General features: G+C 43.1%; 1 protein-coding gene across 1 annotated transcript; it reads left to right on the top strand.

Moving 5' to 3' along the window:
• The first annotated feature begins 11,720 nt into the window (after nucleotides 1-11,720).
• LOC126483973 (peroxiredoxin-6-like) lies at nucleotides 11,721-16,739 on the top strand. The gene is made up of 4 exons (XM_050107272.1): nucleotides 11,721-11,833; nucleotides 15,851-16,007; nucleotides 16,120-16,337; nucleotides 16,488-16,739. The coding sequence occupies exons 1-4, from the start codon at nucleotides 11,751-11,753 to the stop codon at nucleotides 16,690-16,692; spliced, it is 663 nt and encodes a 220-aa protein (XP_049963229.1). The 5' UTR covers nucleotides 11,721-11,750; the 3' UTR covers nucleotides 16,693-16,739.
• The last annotated feature ends 1,523 nt before the right edge of the window (nucleotides 16,740-18,262 follow it).

Raw genomic sequence — 18,262 nt, 5'->3', positions numbered from 1 at the left:
CATCGCCATCTTTAATCCTAGTACAACCAACGTTCCAGCCGGCCGCAGTGGCCGAACGAAAATGGTTCAAATGGCTCTGAGCACCATGGGACTCAACTGCTGAGGTTATTAGTCCCCTAGAACTTAGAACTAGTTAAACCTAACTAACCTAAGGACAGCACAAACATCCATGCCTGAGGCAGGATTCGAACCTGCGACCGTAGCGGTCTTGCGGTTTCAGACTGCAGCGCCTTTAACCGCACGGCCACTTCGGCCGGCGGGTGGCCGAACGGTTCTAGGCGCTTCAGCCCTGAATCGCTGGACTGCTACAGTCGCAGGTTCGAATCCTGCCTCGGGCATGGATGTGTGTGATGTGCTTAGGTTAGTTAGGTTTAAGTAGTTCTAAGTTCTAGGGGACTGATGACCTCAGATGTTAAGTCCCATAGTGCTCCGAGCCATTTGAGCCAACCAACGTTCCAGACAGTCAAAACATGGGAACACAAGTATAACATCGTCGACGAGCTTTGAGCAATACAGAGTGAGTCGAAATGGGCTTTCCAACTTTCGAATGATATAGAAATTTATTGAATCGATAGATGTGTCATTTTATAGTAAAAACTTTCAAGTTTCATTCTCACTGTACGTCAGTACCCCATTCCGCCACCAGGAAGGACAGTGTAGTGCACAGTTAAAATGACTACTTTCACTGGTGCGGAGAGCGCTTGAACGCGTTCGGTAGAGCTTTGGCCACAGTCTCAAAAATCCATGCGACGTGCGTCTCGCGAGACTGGAATTCCACAAAAGACTGTCTTGTGAGTAGTGCGTAGACGTTTACACTTGAAACCATGCAGATTCACTACGGCACAGCACATTAGTGATGTAGATAAGGTTGCTAGTGAAGAGTTCTGTGCGGAAATGTTGCATTGGATAGAGGATGACGAGACATTCCTAAACACAATAATGTTCGGCCATGAGACAATATTTCATATCAGTGGCGCGGTGAACACCCACAACTGCAGAATATGGGGCAGCGAAGATCCACATGGAACCCTCGAACAAATTGAAAGTGTACCGTCCTTTCCTCTTCATGGAGAAAACTGTCACTGGTATTGTGTATCTGGATACACTTGAAAACTTTTTGATTCCACTGATCTATCAAGATGACCTAGATGGAATTGTTTACTATCAGCAAGACGGTGCACCACCTCATTTCCTCACGGAAGTTCGAAGTTCCTCGATAATCGCTTTCCTCGTGGGTGGATCGGCCGTGAGAGGCCAATCGCATGGCCACCTCACTCTCCACTCTTGACACTGCTGGGTTTCTTTCTCTGGGCTTTCATTAAAGACAGTGTGTATGTTCCTCCCCTACCAAACAATTAAGCCGACCTGAAAAATCGAATCTACGCTGCCGTTGCCCAAGTTACGCCCGACTTTCTGCAACGAATGTGGGAAGAAATTGGTTACCGGTGGGATGTTCTCCGCATCACAGATGGTAGTCACATCGAACTAGAATGACACTCGACACTTTTATGTGAAACTGGAGGCTATTTGCTATAAAAAGACGCTTCTGCCGATTCTGTAGGTTATCTCAATAAATTTCTGTATCAATCCAAAGTTGGAAAGTCCTTTTTGACTCACCCGGTAATTCATGAATATCGCATGAAGAAATTAAAGACACTTATTCACCAAACGATTTTGCTTGCCAAGTAGAGTCAAAAACTTAAATATCATGGGCTCCAAAACTTTGCTTATTGCGCGTTATTCAAATGGGAAGATGATATATCTGTGCTTGGCATAGGTAGTTGCCCTAAATGTTTCTGATGCCAGCCATAACTGCTTTGCACGAGAAATATCACAAACTGATATTACTAGTTTGGTTGTAACACCTTAGACATAATTCACCCGTTTGCATTAAAAAATCAATAGACACGAAAATAGTTTATGAAAGACACAGAATGTGGAGCTAAGACACACGTTAGACAAATAAATAAAGCTGGTAATGTACTGATGGCTGGAGCGTTCCATACTTTGGTCAGCCACCGATGAACGTTTCCTCAACACACTGGCACGGCTAACGTCCTTGAAAGATTGACTACAGTGTGTGGAGAAAATTCTTACGACACTGTTCTTTCCAAAACGCCAGCCCTGTCATTAATGTAATATTCGACAAAGCTAAAAAGTATTGTACAGTACGCTTCAGACAGTAATGTGACGTTCAACGTTACGATGGACAGGAAGGAACCGTTTTATAGCACTGTTAGAAAGTTGGTGCGAAAGCAGTTTACGTCCAAGTAGTCCATATTTGTCATGTGCCTTCGATTACTACCACAGGTCCCATGGTAGCCCAGGCGAACGTCCCCCATAGCATAATACTGCCCCCAAAGACACGGTGCACGTTTCGAACAGCCGTTCGCGTGCATGACGGCGTATTCGGACACGACGATCAACATGGTGTATCAAGAAACACGATTCATCCGACCAGGCGATACGTTTCCATTAATCCACGATCCAATATCGGTGACCTCGTACCTACTGAAATCCTAACTGGTGATATCTATAGGTTTACGTGGGAATACGTTAAGGTCATCTGCTGCGGGGCGCCACGTTCAGCAATGTGCACTGAAAAGTGTGCCTCGAGAAACTTCTGCCTGCACCAGCATTGTAGTCTGTCAACAGATCTACCACAGATCGACACCTATCCTACATTACAGAGAAGACAAGCCTACGAACTCTGTGTTGAGGCTTGGATGTCCAACACTTCGACATCCATTCGTGCTTTCACGATCCGTCAACGACTCCCCATAGATGATCACGACAGAAGTACGCGAGAAGCCGACTAGCTTCACGGTTTTCGAGGTCCTTGCTACCAGACACCAGGCTATAACACTCTCCCTTTTGTCGAAGTCGGTTATGTCAGTTGATTTCCCGATTAGCGGCCTGTATTGTCGCTAGAATAATTCTCCATTTGTCTCTACTCCGCTTCCGTACCGTGTAACGTGCCCGCAAGGTCACCAGGTGGTAATAAAATCGTGGTGAGCAGTGGCCATAATGTTTTGGCTTATCAGTGTATGTCTAAACGTATATTTTTACGGGTATACTGATTCGCCTGTCATGAAAATATATTGCTGAGGAAGATTCGAAGATGACAGTTGTTCCTGTCGAAACTGGTCGATAAAAAATAGTTTAGAACTCGACCTTGGCTACAAAAAATTTCTTTAAAGTACATCTAGATTGCTCCTTCCAATTTCTCATTCTGAGGAACTTAGATCACTTCTTCATTTCATTTCTATACGGGGAAGGATATATGTACTATTTTTCTGAAAGCTTCGTCTCCTGGCTGACTGTGGAACAATGAGGATCACAGGGTTGCAACTGCAAGTGGGTGATGAAATTGTGTCTCGCTGAAAGGCGGAGTCACGGCTAGATACAGACTGAACGGACAGTCGCTGTCAGAGATGTGTCCCATGTTATGCTGAGAGCTTCACAGAGAGCAGGAGGCTGCATTCGGTAGGCCATAAACTTCCATTGTGAGAAGCAGCACGAGGAATGCTTTCTAAAACAGATAGAGATCTGCAACTGGATGGGATAACACGAGGCACTCAGAGCGACAAAAATCTGTTAGACCCAACGGAGGCCAACAGTCATTCATGTTTAAATTCTGAAAGGGAGCCCCGCTTTGGCTCACCAAAATTATTTTTGCAGTGGTGTTGAAGACTCGCGAGTGCATATCTGCAGTCGCTGTCATTAGCCAAAACGTGAAACCACTTTCATAGTGGGAGAGAAATTATGCTCACTGCCCCACGCTAAGAAAAAAATTTTATGTTACTGGTTAATAACAGTAGGTTCTTTAGAAGAAGGGAGATTGTTGCTGTTGTTAAAAATTTTTCATTGTTCACAACTTGGAAGGTCTACAGTGACTGGCTAACGAAAATCCGGTGCTGAGAGAACCTGCAAAATTTTGAGAAGATCAGAGAGATCGTTGGGTCGTTAAAGGGACACGTGTCTTCGACTTAAAAATTTCAGAGAGGGAGGACTCCCTGCTACAGCTAATGATCGATCTCAGAGCTGAACTTGTAATTCTCTGCTACCACTGCAGACATCTTCTGCACCTGAGGTTTAGAACGATGGTAAGCATGCGCCTTATTTGCTTACATCGTGACGAGAGAACCGCAAAGTCGTTTGTTTCGAGTTAAGGTTTTGCTGATCTGAATTAATTCACGCAGTCATCTAGTTAGCAAGCACTTATGCGTGAGAACTGGTGCTCATATGCGCTTTTCCTAGTTATATCTCTAATCTGTTTGACTGCTTCAGCAATAATTGGCACTTTAGATGGACATAGCTAATTGTATCATTTCATTTCAAGTTCCACCTACCTGTGCCAAGAAATTATCGTGAAAGTTTAATGTTTCGTTTGAACCTTTTTGACACCTCGTAATTATTGGTAATACTTATTCAATAACTGGAATAAAATTAACGCAACTCAGTAATAAAGAGGGTTCTATTGTGAACTTCACTTTAATTCCATAGCTGGATGACACCCATCGTCATTTTATCTACGTAGGCTATGGCACCTCGTATATCTGGTTTAATAGTACCACCCCTGTTAAAATTTAGATATTCAATAGGTTCCGTTGACGACATTTTCTTAATATTTCAGATGATCTTACAGGTATTGATCTGTTCACTTTAAAGGTCACCAGGTTCAGATCTTCTCTGTATCACAGTGGTATGCTCAGAGCCGAATCCAGGATTTTGGTCTAGGAAATTTTGTATCATCGTGACGTCTCCAAATTCAAATAGAGTAAACGAAGGCGTTTTCTTAATCAATTATAACACGAACTACAATAGCAAAAAATTTGCGATTCTGTTAAGACTGAAAACTATGTTGCAAAAAATTTCTGTCTCTCTCATTATGAGATTAAGAAGAACCAAATTTACATCTTGGGGGGGGGGGGGGGGACAGGTTACTACATGTAAATGAACCACTAACGAAACGTGCTGTTCTTCTTTGCATCTTCTCTATTTCCTCTATCAGTCCTATCTGTTAAGGATTTGACATTGATGGGCAATATTCTTTCCTCTATTATTCTCATCTGGTACCGTCCCACATTCATGAGCAATGTTCTAGTATTGCTCGAACGAGTCATTTCGAGAGATTTGTAAGCTACCTCCTTTGCTGACAGACTACATTTTCTGAGAATTCTTCCAATGTATCTCAATTGGCATATGTCTTACTTGTGATTCATTTTATGTGGTCTTTCCACTTTAAATCGCTCATTACGCATACTCCCATGTATTTAATGGGTGTGGCTGCTTCCAGTGATTGTTCTGCAGTCGTGTAATCATACCGTAACGGGTCTTTCTACATATTTATGCGCAGTACGAATGGTTCAAATGGCTCTGAGCACTATGGGACTTAACATCTGAGGTCATCAGTCCCCTAGAACTTAGAACTACTTAAACATACCTAACCTAAGGACATCACACACACCCATGCCCGAGGCAGGATTCGAACCTGCGACCGGAGCGGTCACGCGGTTCCAGACTGAAGCGCCTAGAACCGCTCGGCCTACCCGGCCGGCTATGCGCAGTACGCTACAATCGTTTATACTGAATGCCAACTGTCAATCCCTGCACGAAGAGCTGTTCCTCTGTAGCTTTAATGATTCTTATCGGCGCGCTTTCTTTGGTTGGTGCCCGAATAGCTACGAGTGTATTCGGATTGCAAATGTTATCTCCTCTTCTTGATGCCCAAGTTGTACGTAGTTTCAGTACTAGTGCTTGACCTACAAAAGAAGGCGCTGCAAAGAATTGCAAGACTTTGCTGACTGTCATTACAGTTAGGGTACTTCATTTGTTTTTCCGCAAAATGTGCTGCGTTATGTTGCGGACGCAGCGTATGTTTAGCAGCAGAACGTGTCATTGCGAGGGCGGGCGCGGAAGTAAGAGGGGACGTCATCGCGGTAAATTAGTGGAAATACGTTGCTCCATCAGTGGTCAAATTTACAAATTGAGAAGTGAGAAAAGGACTGGATGTAGTAAACTGAATGTAGCCGAATATAGTGAGTCCACTATTAGAGCAACGTAATTTTTGTAACTAATTCTGGTCTTTTGCCCCCTGCAGTATGGCTTGTCATTTTTTCCAGCAAGTGCGATAATGTGCTGTTTGTTGTCTTCTGGTTCAGATATGTGTGGGTTGCAGCCCTCCCTTAGCTAGCTAGTATTGACCAGGCTGTTCCTGCTGCTGTTATCTCTGTGACTCGCTGAATTTGTTAAGAGTGCGTGATACCCTTCACTGTATTATGTGAATACACCCCAAGTATTATTACTGTTTTTAATCGACGAAATGGCTTGAATCAAGCAGAGTTGTTATTTATTTTTAAACAAGTGCTGCTTGGAAGCAAATTTCTTCCTCCCTTTCCAGCTCATACAGTGGCGCCTCTAAGTTCAGGCGATTGACACCACACAGCACGTACTCCATGTCTATGTACCTTTGTCACCTTGAGTCAGGCCGGCCGAAGTGGCCGTGCGGTTAAAGGCGCTGCAGTCTGGAACCGCAAGACCGCTACGGTCGCAGGTTCGAATCCTGCCTCGGGCATGGATGTTTGTGATGTCCTTAGGTTAGTTAGGTTTAAGTAGTTCTAAGTTCTAGGGGACTGATGACCTTAGCAGTTGAGTCCCATAGTGCTCAGAGCCATTTGAACCATTTGAACCTTGAGTCACTCCGGTCCACAATTCATACTTTCAGTGTGCTATTCAGCCGACAGAGATGAGAATCACGTCAGCTTTCTTCAGCCTTCCACGTACTTTACATTACGTTATTCTCTGTGCATAAAATTTAACACTACTGGCCATTAAAATTGCTACACCACGAAGATGATGTGCAACAGACGCGAAATTTAACCGACAGGAAGAAGATGCTGTGATATGCAAATGATTAGCTTTTAAGAGCATTCACACAAGGTTGCCGCCGGTGGCGACACCTACAACGTGCTGACATGAGGAAAGCTTCCAACTGATTTCTCATACAGAAACATCAGTTGACCGGCGTTGCCTGGTGAAACGTTGTTGTGATGTCTCGCGTAAGGAGAAGAAATGCGTACCATCACGTTTCCGACTTTGATAATGGTTGGATTGTAGCCTATCGCGATTGCGGTTTATCGTATCGCGACATTGCTGCCCGCGTTGGTCGAGATCCAATGACTGTTAGCAGAATATGGAATCGATGGGTTCATGAGGGTAATAAGGAACGCCGTGCTGGACCCAACGGCCTCGTATCGCTAGCAGTCGAGATGACAGGCATCTTATCCGCGTGGCTGTAACGGATCGTGCAGCCACGTCTCGACCCCTGAGTCAACAGATGCGGACGTTTGCAAGACAACAGTCATCTGCACGAACAGTTCGACGACGTTTGCAGCAGCTTGGACTATCAGATCGGAGACCGTGGCTGCGGTTACCCCTGACAATGCAACTGGAGCGCCTGGGTGCACGAATGGCAAAACGTCATTTTTTCGGATGAATCCAGGTTCTGTTTACAGCATCATGATGGTCACATCCGTGTTTGGCGACATTGCGGTGAACGCACATTGGAAGCGTGTATTCGTCATCACCATACTGGCATATCACCCTGCGTGATGGCATGGGGTGCCATTGGTTACACATCTCGGTCACCTCTTGTTCGCATTGACGGCACTTTGAACAGTGGACGTTACGTTTCAGATGTGTTACGCCCCTTGGCTCTACCCTTGATTCGATCCCTGCGAAACCGTACATTTCAGCAGGATAATGCACGACCGCATGTTGCAGGTCCTGTACGGGCCTTTCTGGATACAGAAAATGTTCGACTACTGCCCTGGCCAGCACATTCTCCAGATCTCTCACCAACTGAAATCGTCTTGTCAATGGTGGCCGAGCAACTGGCTCGTCACAATACGCCAGTCACTACTCTTGATGAACTGTGGTATCGTGTTGAAGCTGCGTTGGCAACTGTACCTGTACACGCCGTCCAAGCTCTGTTTGACTCAATGCCCAGGCGTATCAAGGCCGTTATTACGGCCAGAGGTGGTTGTTCTGGGTACTGAATTCTCAGGATCTGTGCTCCCAAATTGCGTGAAAATGTAATCAGATGTCAGTTCTAGTATAATATATTTGTCCAATAAATACCCGTTTATCATCTGTATTTCTTCTTGGTGTAGCAATTTTAATGGCCAGTAGTGTACAGCCCTACCGCACACACAGTATAAAAATTTACATGCGTTGTGTTTCCTTTTACAACAGTATTAAGATAATTTTGTGTTACACAGAGTTTCATTCCTTCAAGAAAAATGGATCAGATTAGTGTAACGGAAAATCCGCGTAGATTAATGAAATTTGTAAATAAACAGGGGAGCTACATTTTCAAAAATGGCTCTGAGCACTATGGGACTTAACATCTATGGTCATCAGTCCCCTAGAACTTAGAACTACTTAAACCTAACTAACCTAAGGACATCACACAACACCCAGTCATCACGAGGCAGAGAAAATCCCTGGCCCCGCCTGGAATCGAACCCGGGAACTCGGGCGTGGGAAGCGAGAACGCTACCGCACGACCACGAGCTGCGGACGCTACATTTTCCAAAATAATCTATGAACTATTCTTCTACTCATGGATGGGCGAGTCCGCGCTGGGACCGGACAGAACGCATGTGCTGATAGGAGTGGTCCTTACATAACGCTGCCCAGCTGCTGAGTGGCTCATCCACAAGGCTACTGACGCAGCGAGTGTTATCTCTCTCTCAGTCTTTCTCTAGCGGCGTCTATGACTTGCGCAACCGTGCAGTGTTCGCAATATCTGGCTACGGGAAGGTCGCTATTACACCGAAGAATTTGTGAAAATGCTGTTCATTGATGGTGGTTAACCAACTGGTCAACATTGGCAGATTAGCCGTCACTCGTAAGGGTTGAAAAGTAAAGAGCACCGTGTTTAGCACCTCACTGTGTTCAACCGCAATCGTTACGACATGCTTGAACGATACCCTACACTTAACCAACAAATCACCATAGTAACCACACTTGAAAGATTCAACTACGTAAACTCAAGCACAACTTCACAATTTAAATTCCAAAACAAGAATGACAACCGATGAACAAACTCAGCCGGCCGCGGTGGCCTAGCGGTTCTAGGCGCGCAGTCCGGAACCGCGCGACTGCTACGGTCGCAGGTTCGAATCCTACCTCGGGCATGGATGTGTGTGATGTCCTTAGGTTAGTTAGGTTTAAGTAGTTCTAAGTTCTAGGGGACTGATGACCTCAGATGTTAAGTCCCATAGTGCTCAGAGCCATTTGAACCATTTGAACAAACTAATAACAACTGCGGTACCAACTCGCAAAATGAAACTTTTCTCTGTAACCAGTTGTATCTCTGTAAGCAATACGAATTGGGCTCACCTTATATTTGAATTAATCTAGATTACTACCTATCAAAATATTTACTACTACTACTACTGAAACGTTGCCAGCGTTTTGTAAATGTTGAATAAGTTCTACCGACGCATATTAAGTGTGATCATGCAAAATCACGTTCAGTAGCTTTTGTAGTTTGTTCGTGATTAATAATCTGTGGACATATCCACAGACAGAACCAAATTCTAATTTGCCATGTAACAAATGTAAAAGCGAAACAGGTACTCAAAAAATTTTTACTCCAATGTTTTGTCCAACAAAAGTGACAGAATCTGTCGACGCCATCTCGATCACATAAGATTCAAAACCAGTGACAAAAAGGTAATCAGTTTCCCAATACATTTACTTTTAAGTTTTCTCAGTTACGAAGTTTAAACGTCAAACGTCTCGTCCCTTCTATTTTGCATGTGTGTTTATCGATTACAGGTAAACAGTTCGCACTTACAGAAGAGACGCGGCGCTCTAGCGAAAAGAGATTAAATTACCTCCACCTTCAATCACAAATCGTTGCTTTTAATAATACTTAGGATTCATTTCAAGCTCTGAAGGCCATTACACAAATTATTTAGTTTGATGAAGATATAATGGTAACTAATTCAAACATTTGTAGACAAGTTACCTACTGCTTCTCTTACCAGCTGTACAGGCTTGAAGAACAGATAACGTACGTTGTCAATTTTGTGCAGATTTTTAGATTGGTGTTCTTACGGCCTCGTTACGCTATTTAGTCATAATGCAGCTTCTTCCTCGGTGAATCAGACAACTAATACAATTCTATACATAACACGACACGCACAAAAGCGATATTTCTGGGACTAATAGTATCTTTACACTCAAATGACCATAATTGTCATCCAGATGCCAATTAATGCCTCATTCTGCACCTAATAAGGCGGAAAGACTGATTCAGCTTATAGAAAAGTTAAAATAACCTTCGGTGAAATTAGAAGGAGAGAGGTCAACTTTAAGAGTATAAGATGATTTCAACCTTAAACGCAGATGAGAAAGGGGACTGATGGGAAGAGTACGTCGAAAGTCTTTGCAAACGAGAGGAACTCTGATGAGGAAATATAACAAGGAATAGCAGTCGACATGGAAGACAACGGGCATCCAGTATTAGATTTGCGATAATATAAGACGGAAGACATAAATATCATTCCTTCAGATTTTATAATACTATTGTGGGAAGTCGCAGCCAGAAATCTTTTCACGTTAGTTTGTAGAATTTATTTAGGCTGGATACCTACCATAAGACTTTCGGAAAAACATCAGCCATACAAAACCAGATAAAAACGAAAATTATAGCAAAATCAGCTTAACGGCTCATACATCAAAGTTGTTGATAAGAGTAGTGTACAGAAAAATGGAAAAATGAATTAAGGACCTGCTAAGTGACTATCAGGTTGGATTTAGGAAAGGTAAAGGTATTAGAAAGATAGTTCTGACGTTGACTTGATAACGGAACCAAGACTTACGACAACTCAAGAAATGTTAATAGGATTTAACGGCATACAAAAAGGGTTCATCGGTATAAAATGTGCGAGATGTTCGAAATACTCAGTAAAATAGATTCATGCTATGAGGAAAGGCTCATAAGCAGCATGTTCACTGAACGGTCTTTGGGAAGACATTGTTGGTAGCCGCTTGATTCATCTGGACGTTCAGTTGCTCAACAGTTGCACGTCTATTCACCCGTATACATCTCCCCAGCCGTTGTTCACCCCTGTCATGTATGGCCCGTGGAGCACCACAGTTGATTCGGCGCCGGTTTTGGATAGTGTCTTTTTGCCACGCACAGTGCAGTTTAACAACATCGGCACGCAAACAGTTTACAAACTTAGCCGCTTCGAAAACTTTTCCACCCATGGCTGTCAAAAAGCCAGTAACCATTGCCCTTTCAGACACCAGAAAATTCACTCCATTTTTACATTACGACAATGACTGCACTGCTTTCCGCGTCCCCACAACACGCCCAATACCCTCTACTGCTAGTGCTGCTGCCTGCCCTCTGTGGGTGGTTATTGCACGTTGACTCCGAACAAAGGCTGTGATCGCGTTAATGTAACGGGATTGTGTATTTGCCTGGACTGGGATGTCGCTACCGATAATTTCGCCGTTCTGTATTCAGCGACGTCTGAAATCAGGTTTCTGCGCAGGCGAGCGCCGATGACGCAGTGTTTTCATTCAGGCAGCTCAGCGAGCTAACAGTTGTGCGATAATCACTGTGTGACGAAGCTCGTTCCGCAGCAGATATAAGCATCTGCAGCGAAGCCCAGAGTCAATTTGCACTCAGCCGGCGATTGGCATACCAGCTTCCAGGCAGCAACATGAAACTCGAGAGCATCGTGCCAAACTTCAAGGCGCCGTCCACGCAGGGGCCACTTGACTTCTACAAGTGGAAAGGAGACTCGTAAGTTGATTCTGTTACCAATCATCTGAATTTTAACTGACATCAGATTCTAAATTAAAAGACTGGAATGACAGTAGCTTAACTATCTCTATTTTTAGTTGTACAGATAAAGCTTTTTATCTTTTTGCGCATAGCTCTTTTTGAACGAGATTAATTTATGATCTAATCAGCGCACCTTCTGCATCTGTGCAGTAAAGCTGTACTGTTCCGAAATAACCATACCCTAATGAGAAATTTCTTCCACCAAATTTTTCTGTAAATCTAAGTGATTTAACTGCATTCTGTCATCTAGGACAGTCACTTTTCTTGTGTATTTTGACACTACGAGTAATTGAAAATTTTTATATGCGCCAGCTTGTAACGTATCATTTCTGGCGTCTAGGGGAGAGGGTGTGGGGCAGCAATTACCTTACAGGGATTCAAATTGAAGGCGTAATTTTGCTTGTATCTTACTTTTATCCGATAGAAAGAAGCATCTTCCAAAGGTGATCTTGGTTGTTAGTAACCCAGGAGTCGACGCCCAGCTAAGTTCTCACAATCCTCGTAGGCCTTCGATATCTGATGGTTTGGTTTTCCTTAATCCACCTGCATTGAGACTCACAATGCATATTGGGTAATGTGAACCACATCTGCTAGGCTCGCTTCCCGTGACACCACGTATTTTCCTAGGACACTTAAACTGAAAAATGAAATTGTGATACTTCCAGGGAAGCGTTGTTGGCGCCAGGAAGGGGTGACCAATGACACTGCTCGCTTCTGACAGCTACTTCAGGAAAGGAGACCCGGACTCTCGCCCTTTATTTCCACTGTCGCTGTAAATATAAAACTGAGAGCAATGTTGCAATGCCTTTGTTATTAAGAAGAACGATGCAATATTCCTCTGGACAGGCATGCATGTCCGAAGGAACAGGTACTGCAGCGTCTACAGCCGAAATGTGTTTAGTGGAAGATGAGAGAAAAATTCGTACCAGACCGGGACTCGAACCCGGATTTCCCACTTTATAAGGCTGATGGCCTTAACCGCTTTGGTTATTTGCTAGCTCGTGAATTCGAATACATGTTGAGACGCGGAACGGCGACATATGGAAGTTTGGGTCTGGCTGTCAGCGTTGCAAGGGTGGCCAAAGCTGTTTATGGCGACCGCTCGCGTAAAACGGGAGATCCGGCTTCGAGTCCCGGTATGCACGTTCATTATCGTCATTCCCTTATACAGCTGATGGTTGTCCGTATTCAAAACTGCGAACATTTCATATAAAATTAACTGCCTACCAGTTGCCTTCTAAACATCAAGTATGTCAGTGATTTGTCGAACGTAAAAAAAAAAGAAAAAAAACCATTTACTGCATCAATTTTTTCTTGCTGATTATCGTGGGGAGACAACTGCATATCACATCCATAGACAAAATGAGGTGCAAGATATTACTGATACAGATTCAAGATACATACAAAGAAATGTATTATATAAAAAAATTACGAAGGTCAATGGTACATTTTAAATACGATTCATAAGGTTCTATTGTACTGTGGTCCTGTCACATATACATGGCTGAATCTTAATTAGCAGAATGGGAAAAGGGAAATGGTTTCTGTTCATTTAAAAATAAACTAAATTTCTATGTGATGTTCTTACAAAAAACAAACACAATTTCCTTTCCCTTCTGTTAAATAGTTTCATATTTCCTGATGGGAAAGAGATACTTTGTAACAGTAAAATCAACTTTATTATTCATTTTTAAAATTTTATAACTTCCTACGTCATCTTTTTTCATTGAATGTTTGCCTTTGTAATAGCTCTATATCTGTATCACTAATACCCACCCCTAGGTCAATTGTTGTAAGTACATAAATAATAACATGAAGATAATGTTTCCATTTTGTTATTTTATCATAACAGCCTCCTGATAATCTACTTTACAGTGCACTTTCATTTTCTGGTAAATATGTGGTTGGCTAACATAAAACTGGAAAATATTAAGTTCTTATTTCGTCATGTAATTGATACTTACGAGGAGAGTTTCTTCAAGTAAATCTAGCTTGTACTGGAATGAGTATGAAACATTACACAAAGGGAAAGAAATGATGGCATAGTCGTAACATCTGCTGTTAATCAAATCGTTTGATTACATTATAAAGGCCCTCTAACGATTAACGTAGCTTTCTGTGAAACTTGGCAGCCGTGTCATCACTCATATTTGTACAGCAGTTTTGTCTTGGTGCAACTCTTAACAATTTTGGAGTTCTTAGATTATAAACAGCTTTAGCATTATATTGCCCAGATACCATCATTCCGTTAACGTAACAGAGATATACCAGACTGAAAGAGCCAATAGAAATTTTGAAGTAATTGCAAAAAGTGTAAAGCACTAATATACATATATAAGGACTTAATAAAAAAAATTCCTTGTGGCTAGGTCCTCCCGTCGGGTAGACCGTTCGCCTGGTGCAAGTCTTTCGAGTTGACGCTACTTCGTCGACTTGCGTGTCGATGGGGATGAAATGATGATGATGAAAAGGACAACACAATACCCAGTCCCTGAGTGGAGAAAATCTCCAACCCAGCCGAGAATCGAATCCAGGCCGTTAGACATGACATTCCGTCGCGCTGACCACTCAGCTACCAGGGGCGGACACTGACTTAATAGATAAATTCATACGTAAATATAAAAAAATAAGTAACACTAGAGTCTGCAACAGCATGCTCATAGTTACAAAATTATAAAAATAATTTCTAACAAATCTTCTGCAAAGGAAAATTGCAACTAAAAAACGAGCTGCTTAAACAGTTAGTGATTGAAATTTCGTGAGAAGATCCCGACGCAATGAGAAACGCCTTTGTTTCAATGACGTCCGCTGCAAATCCTGTATCATATCTGTGACTCTCTGTCCCCTATTTCTCAATAATACAAAACGAGCTCTTCTTCTTTGAACTTTCTCGAAGTACTTGTTAATCCTATCTGGTAAGCATCCCACACCGCGCAGCAGTACTAAAGAGGACAGACAAGCGTAGTGTAGGCAGTCTCGTTAGTAGATGTGTTGCATCTTGTAAGTATTCTGCCAATAAAATGCAGTCTTTGGCTAGCCTTCCCCATAACATTTTGTTTGTGTTCTTTCCAAATTAGGTTGTTCGTAATTGTAATTCCTAGGTATTTAGTTGGATTAATAGCCTTTAGATTTGATTGATTTATTGCGTAACCGAAGTTTAACGGATTCCTTTGAGAACTCATGTGGGTGACCCCACACTTTACATTATTAAGGGTCAATTGCTGATTTCCGCACCATACAGATTCTTACCTAAATCGTTTTGCAATTGGTTTTGATCTTCTGATAACTTTACTAGACGATAAACAACAGCGTCATCATTACATTATTGTAGATTGTGGGTAGTGAAATCTAACAGAAACATTTCATAACAGAACAAGAAGCTTTAATGTTGAGAAACCGACTGGTCACAGTAAGAGCGAGAAACAATATGGTAAGATTAGCAAGTGAGATGGAAGGAAGAAAACAAACATAGAAGAGCATGAGAACAACAAACGTGGTTTATGATTCAGAAAAGAAACTAATTCCATGTTAGACAGAAACGAAACACTGGAATATTATGAGAGAGAACCTACATCAATGACAGGAGAGAGAAGCTTTTTCTCATCTTGAAAACAGACTGATTTGGGATAAGAAGAAGGTCACAGCTTAATGACTAGAAAATTTAACAGATACAGCCGTTAATGTAATAACAACTATCTCAGATACTGATAATATGGATTATGAATAACTTGGAGGTAAGAGTGAGATGGAACAGTTGCATCAAAAGTGAAGGAGTAGTCGAATACTGACGTAAATTCACAGACAGTATTTGTAATATCAGCTCTCTTCTTTCCTTGAAATCTTGCTTCAAAACTCCTGTTATATTAAGAAATAAGAACCGTTGCGTAAATGATGGAAAAGAAAAAGATACCGTAGAAATCGTCTATTTTTCAGAAAAATGGTGGTTTTGTATCAATGTTTATCTTATATCCGCAGGTGGTGTGTTCTGTTCTCACACCCGGCAGACTTCACGCCGGTGTGTACCACAGAGCTGGGACGCATCGCCGTCCACAACCCGGAGTTCCAGAAGCGAGGAGTCAAGCTGCTGGCGCTCTCCTGCGACAAGCTCAAGGACCACGTCGACTGGGTCAATGTGAGTCTTCCACATTTCTGGCTAACTCTGACTGAATTGAGAGCGAGATGAGATTCGTAATATCTCCACATTACACCAGGGCTCACCGATATCACACCTGTTCTGTCTACAGGACATCAAGTCGTACTGCAAGGACATCCCCGGCGACTTCCCGTACCCCATCGTGTCCGACGAGACGCGCGAGCTGGCCGTCAAGCTGGACATGATCGACGAGCGCGACAAGGACAACGTGGAGAAGGCGATGACGGTGAGGGCCATGTACGTCATCGGGCCGGACAACCGGCTGCGCCTCTCCATGGTGTACCCCGCGTCCTGCGGCCGGAACGTCGAGTGAGTGCCGCTGCCACACTCTCCACGCTCACACGGACACACACACACACACACACACACACACACACACACACACACGCAGTGTACACTAATACATGTACACTGCACTCTGTGCATGGTTGATGAGACGCGTGTCTGCTGATGTTGCAGTGAGCTGCTGCGCGTGATCGACTCCCTGCAGCTGACGGACCGGCTGAAGGTGGTGGCCACTCCCGCCAACTGGACGCCCGGCACCAAGGTGATGATCCTGCCGCACGTGCCCGACCAAGACCTGCCCAAACTCTTCCCTGGAGGCGTCGAGCGCGTCTCCATGCCCTCCGGCAACAACTACGTGCGAACCACCACCGACTACTGAGACAACCCACTTCTACTTGTCCTAATATTACTGTTGTTAATGTACAAAATGTTCATGTTTTAAATATATCTTTAATAAAAGTACTATGTATACATCTTTTTCAAAAGTTTTGTTTTTTATTTCACTAAATTCTGGATTACTCTTCATTAGTATGTTTGTTACCTACTTAAAAGGAAACTTAAGATATACTGCTGTTACTCATGTGGATGATTTTTTTTTTGTTGCCTTTTCTGTGGATCATATCCGTGAAGACACGCTGTGATGTGGAACATGTCAGTAACAAGTTATCAAATACTATACAGTTTATCTGTGAAAAAAAATGATTACATGCTGCTTATTTTCGTAACTGGATTTTATGTTTCAGTCTTTATCTACAACAAAATCTGCAAAATGTAACCTAACCTCACACACATTATCGACTCTGAAATTATCTATCATACAGAAGGAGTTTAGAAGTGGAAATGATTTCAGTTTTTTAAAGCTTTCAGTATCTGCCAGTGCCCTTGATTCACAAGGGGATCTGACAGGTATTTTCATACCTGTCATACTTAACTCCTTCATGTGCTAAGAGTAAGGCTAAATTATGAATAGTGGAAGTTATTTCTGCTCTTAGTGCTAGAGTGTCTCAAAAGTATCTGGACACCTATTATTAGACAATAAATGGGGAGTGTGTCCCTCCTTCGACTGTATGAGGTCTTGAACTCCGCTGGGGACACTTTGAATGAGGTGTCTGAATCTCTGTTGTGGAATAGCATGCCATTATTTCTCTAGAGCCGACACCAGATGAGGCAAGTAGTGAAGCTGAACGCTCAGGCGTGGGGCGTAGTCGACCTTCCAAGTCACCCCAAAGGTGTTCCGTTGTGTTGAGGTCGGGACTCTGGGCAGGCCAGTCCATTTCAGGAAAACTATTGTCCAGAAACCATTGCCTCATAGATGTTGCTTTATGACAGGGTGAAATGCCATGCTGATATAAACAGTCATTGTCTCCATACTGTTCCTTTACTGTAACCAGTATGCAATGCTGTAGGATGCATTCGTATTCTTCCGAATTTAGAGTTTTTTTTACAGTGCAATACGTGGACCACTCCCTAACCTTCACTGTTGGGACTGGACGTGATCGCAGGTAACGTTTGGCATACATCGCGTAACCATGACATTTTCGTCGGATCGTCACAGAGTACAGCGTGACTCTTCACTCTAAATCAGTTGTTTCCGGTCATCCACTGCTCTTTACGCCACCTCAGGCATCGCTTAGCATTGGCTACAGAAAAGCGTGCCTTACGAGGAGCGAAGTCGTTGTGCTGGTTGGACTGCTGGTAGCACACTGGAACTCAAGAGTGAATCGCTCCGTTAATTTCGTGCGAGTTTTTACAACCACTATCGCCAGTGCTCTTCGGTACTTGACCTTCAGTACATGAAGTCTGCTTGGTCTTGATTTAACTGTGGCTGTTCCTTCCTATCTCCACTTCACGATCACGCCACCAACGGTCGGCATGAGCAGCATTAGAAGGGTTGAAATATCCCCTTGAATTTGTTACGTAGGCGACGTCCAATGACCAGCCCACGTTCG

Source organism: Schistocerca serialis, chromosome 6 (genome assembly GCF_023864345.2).
Source record: "Schistocerca serialis cubense isolate TAMUIC-IGC-003099 chromosome 6, iqSchSeri2.2, whole genome shotgun sequence".
Taxonomy (NCBI): domain Eukaryota; kingdom Metazoa; phylum Arthropoda; class Insecta; order Orthoptera; family Acrididae; genus Schistocerca; species Schistocerca serialis.
Note: the sequence above shows the minus strand (reverse complement) of the source record. Positions and strands in the feature narration are given on the sequence as shown.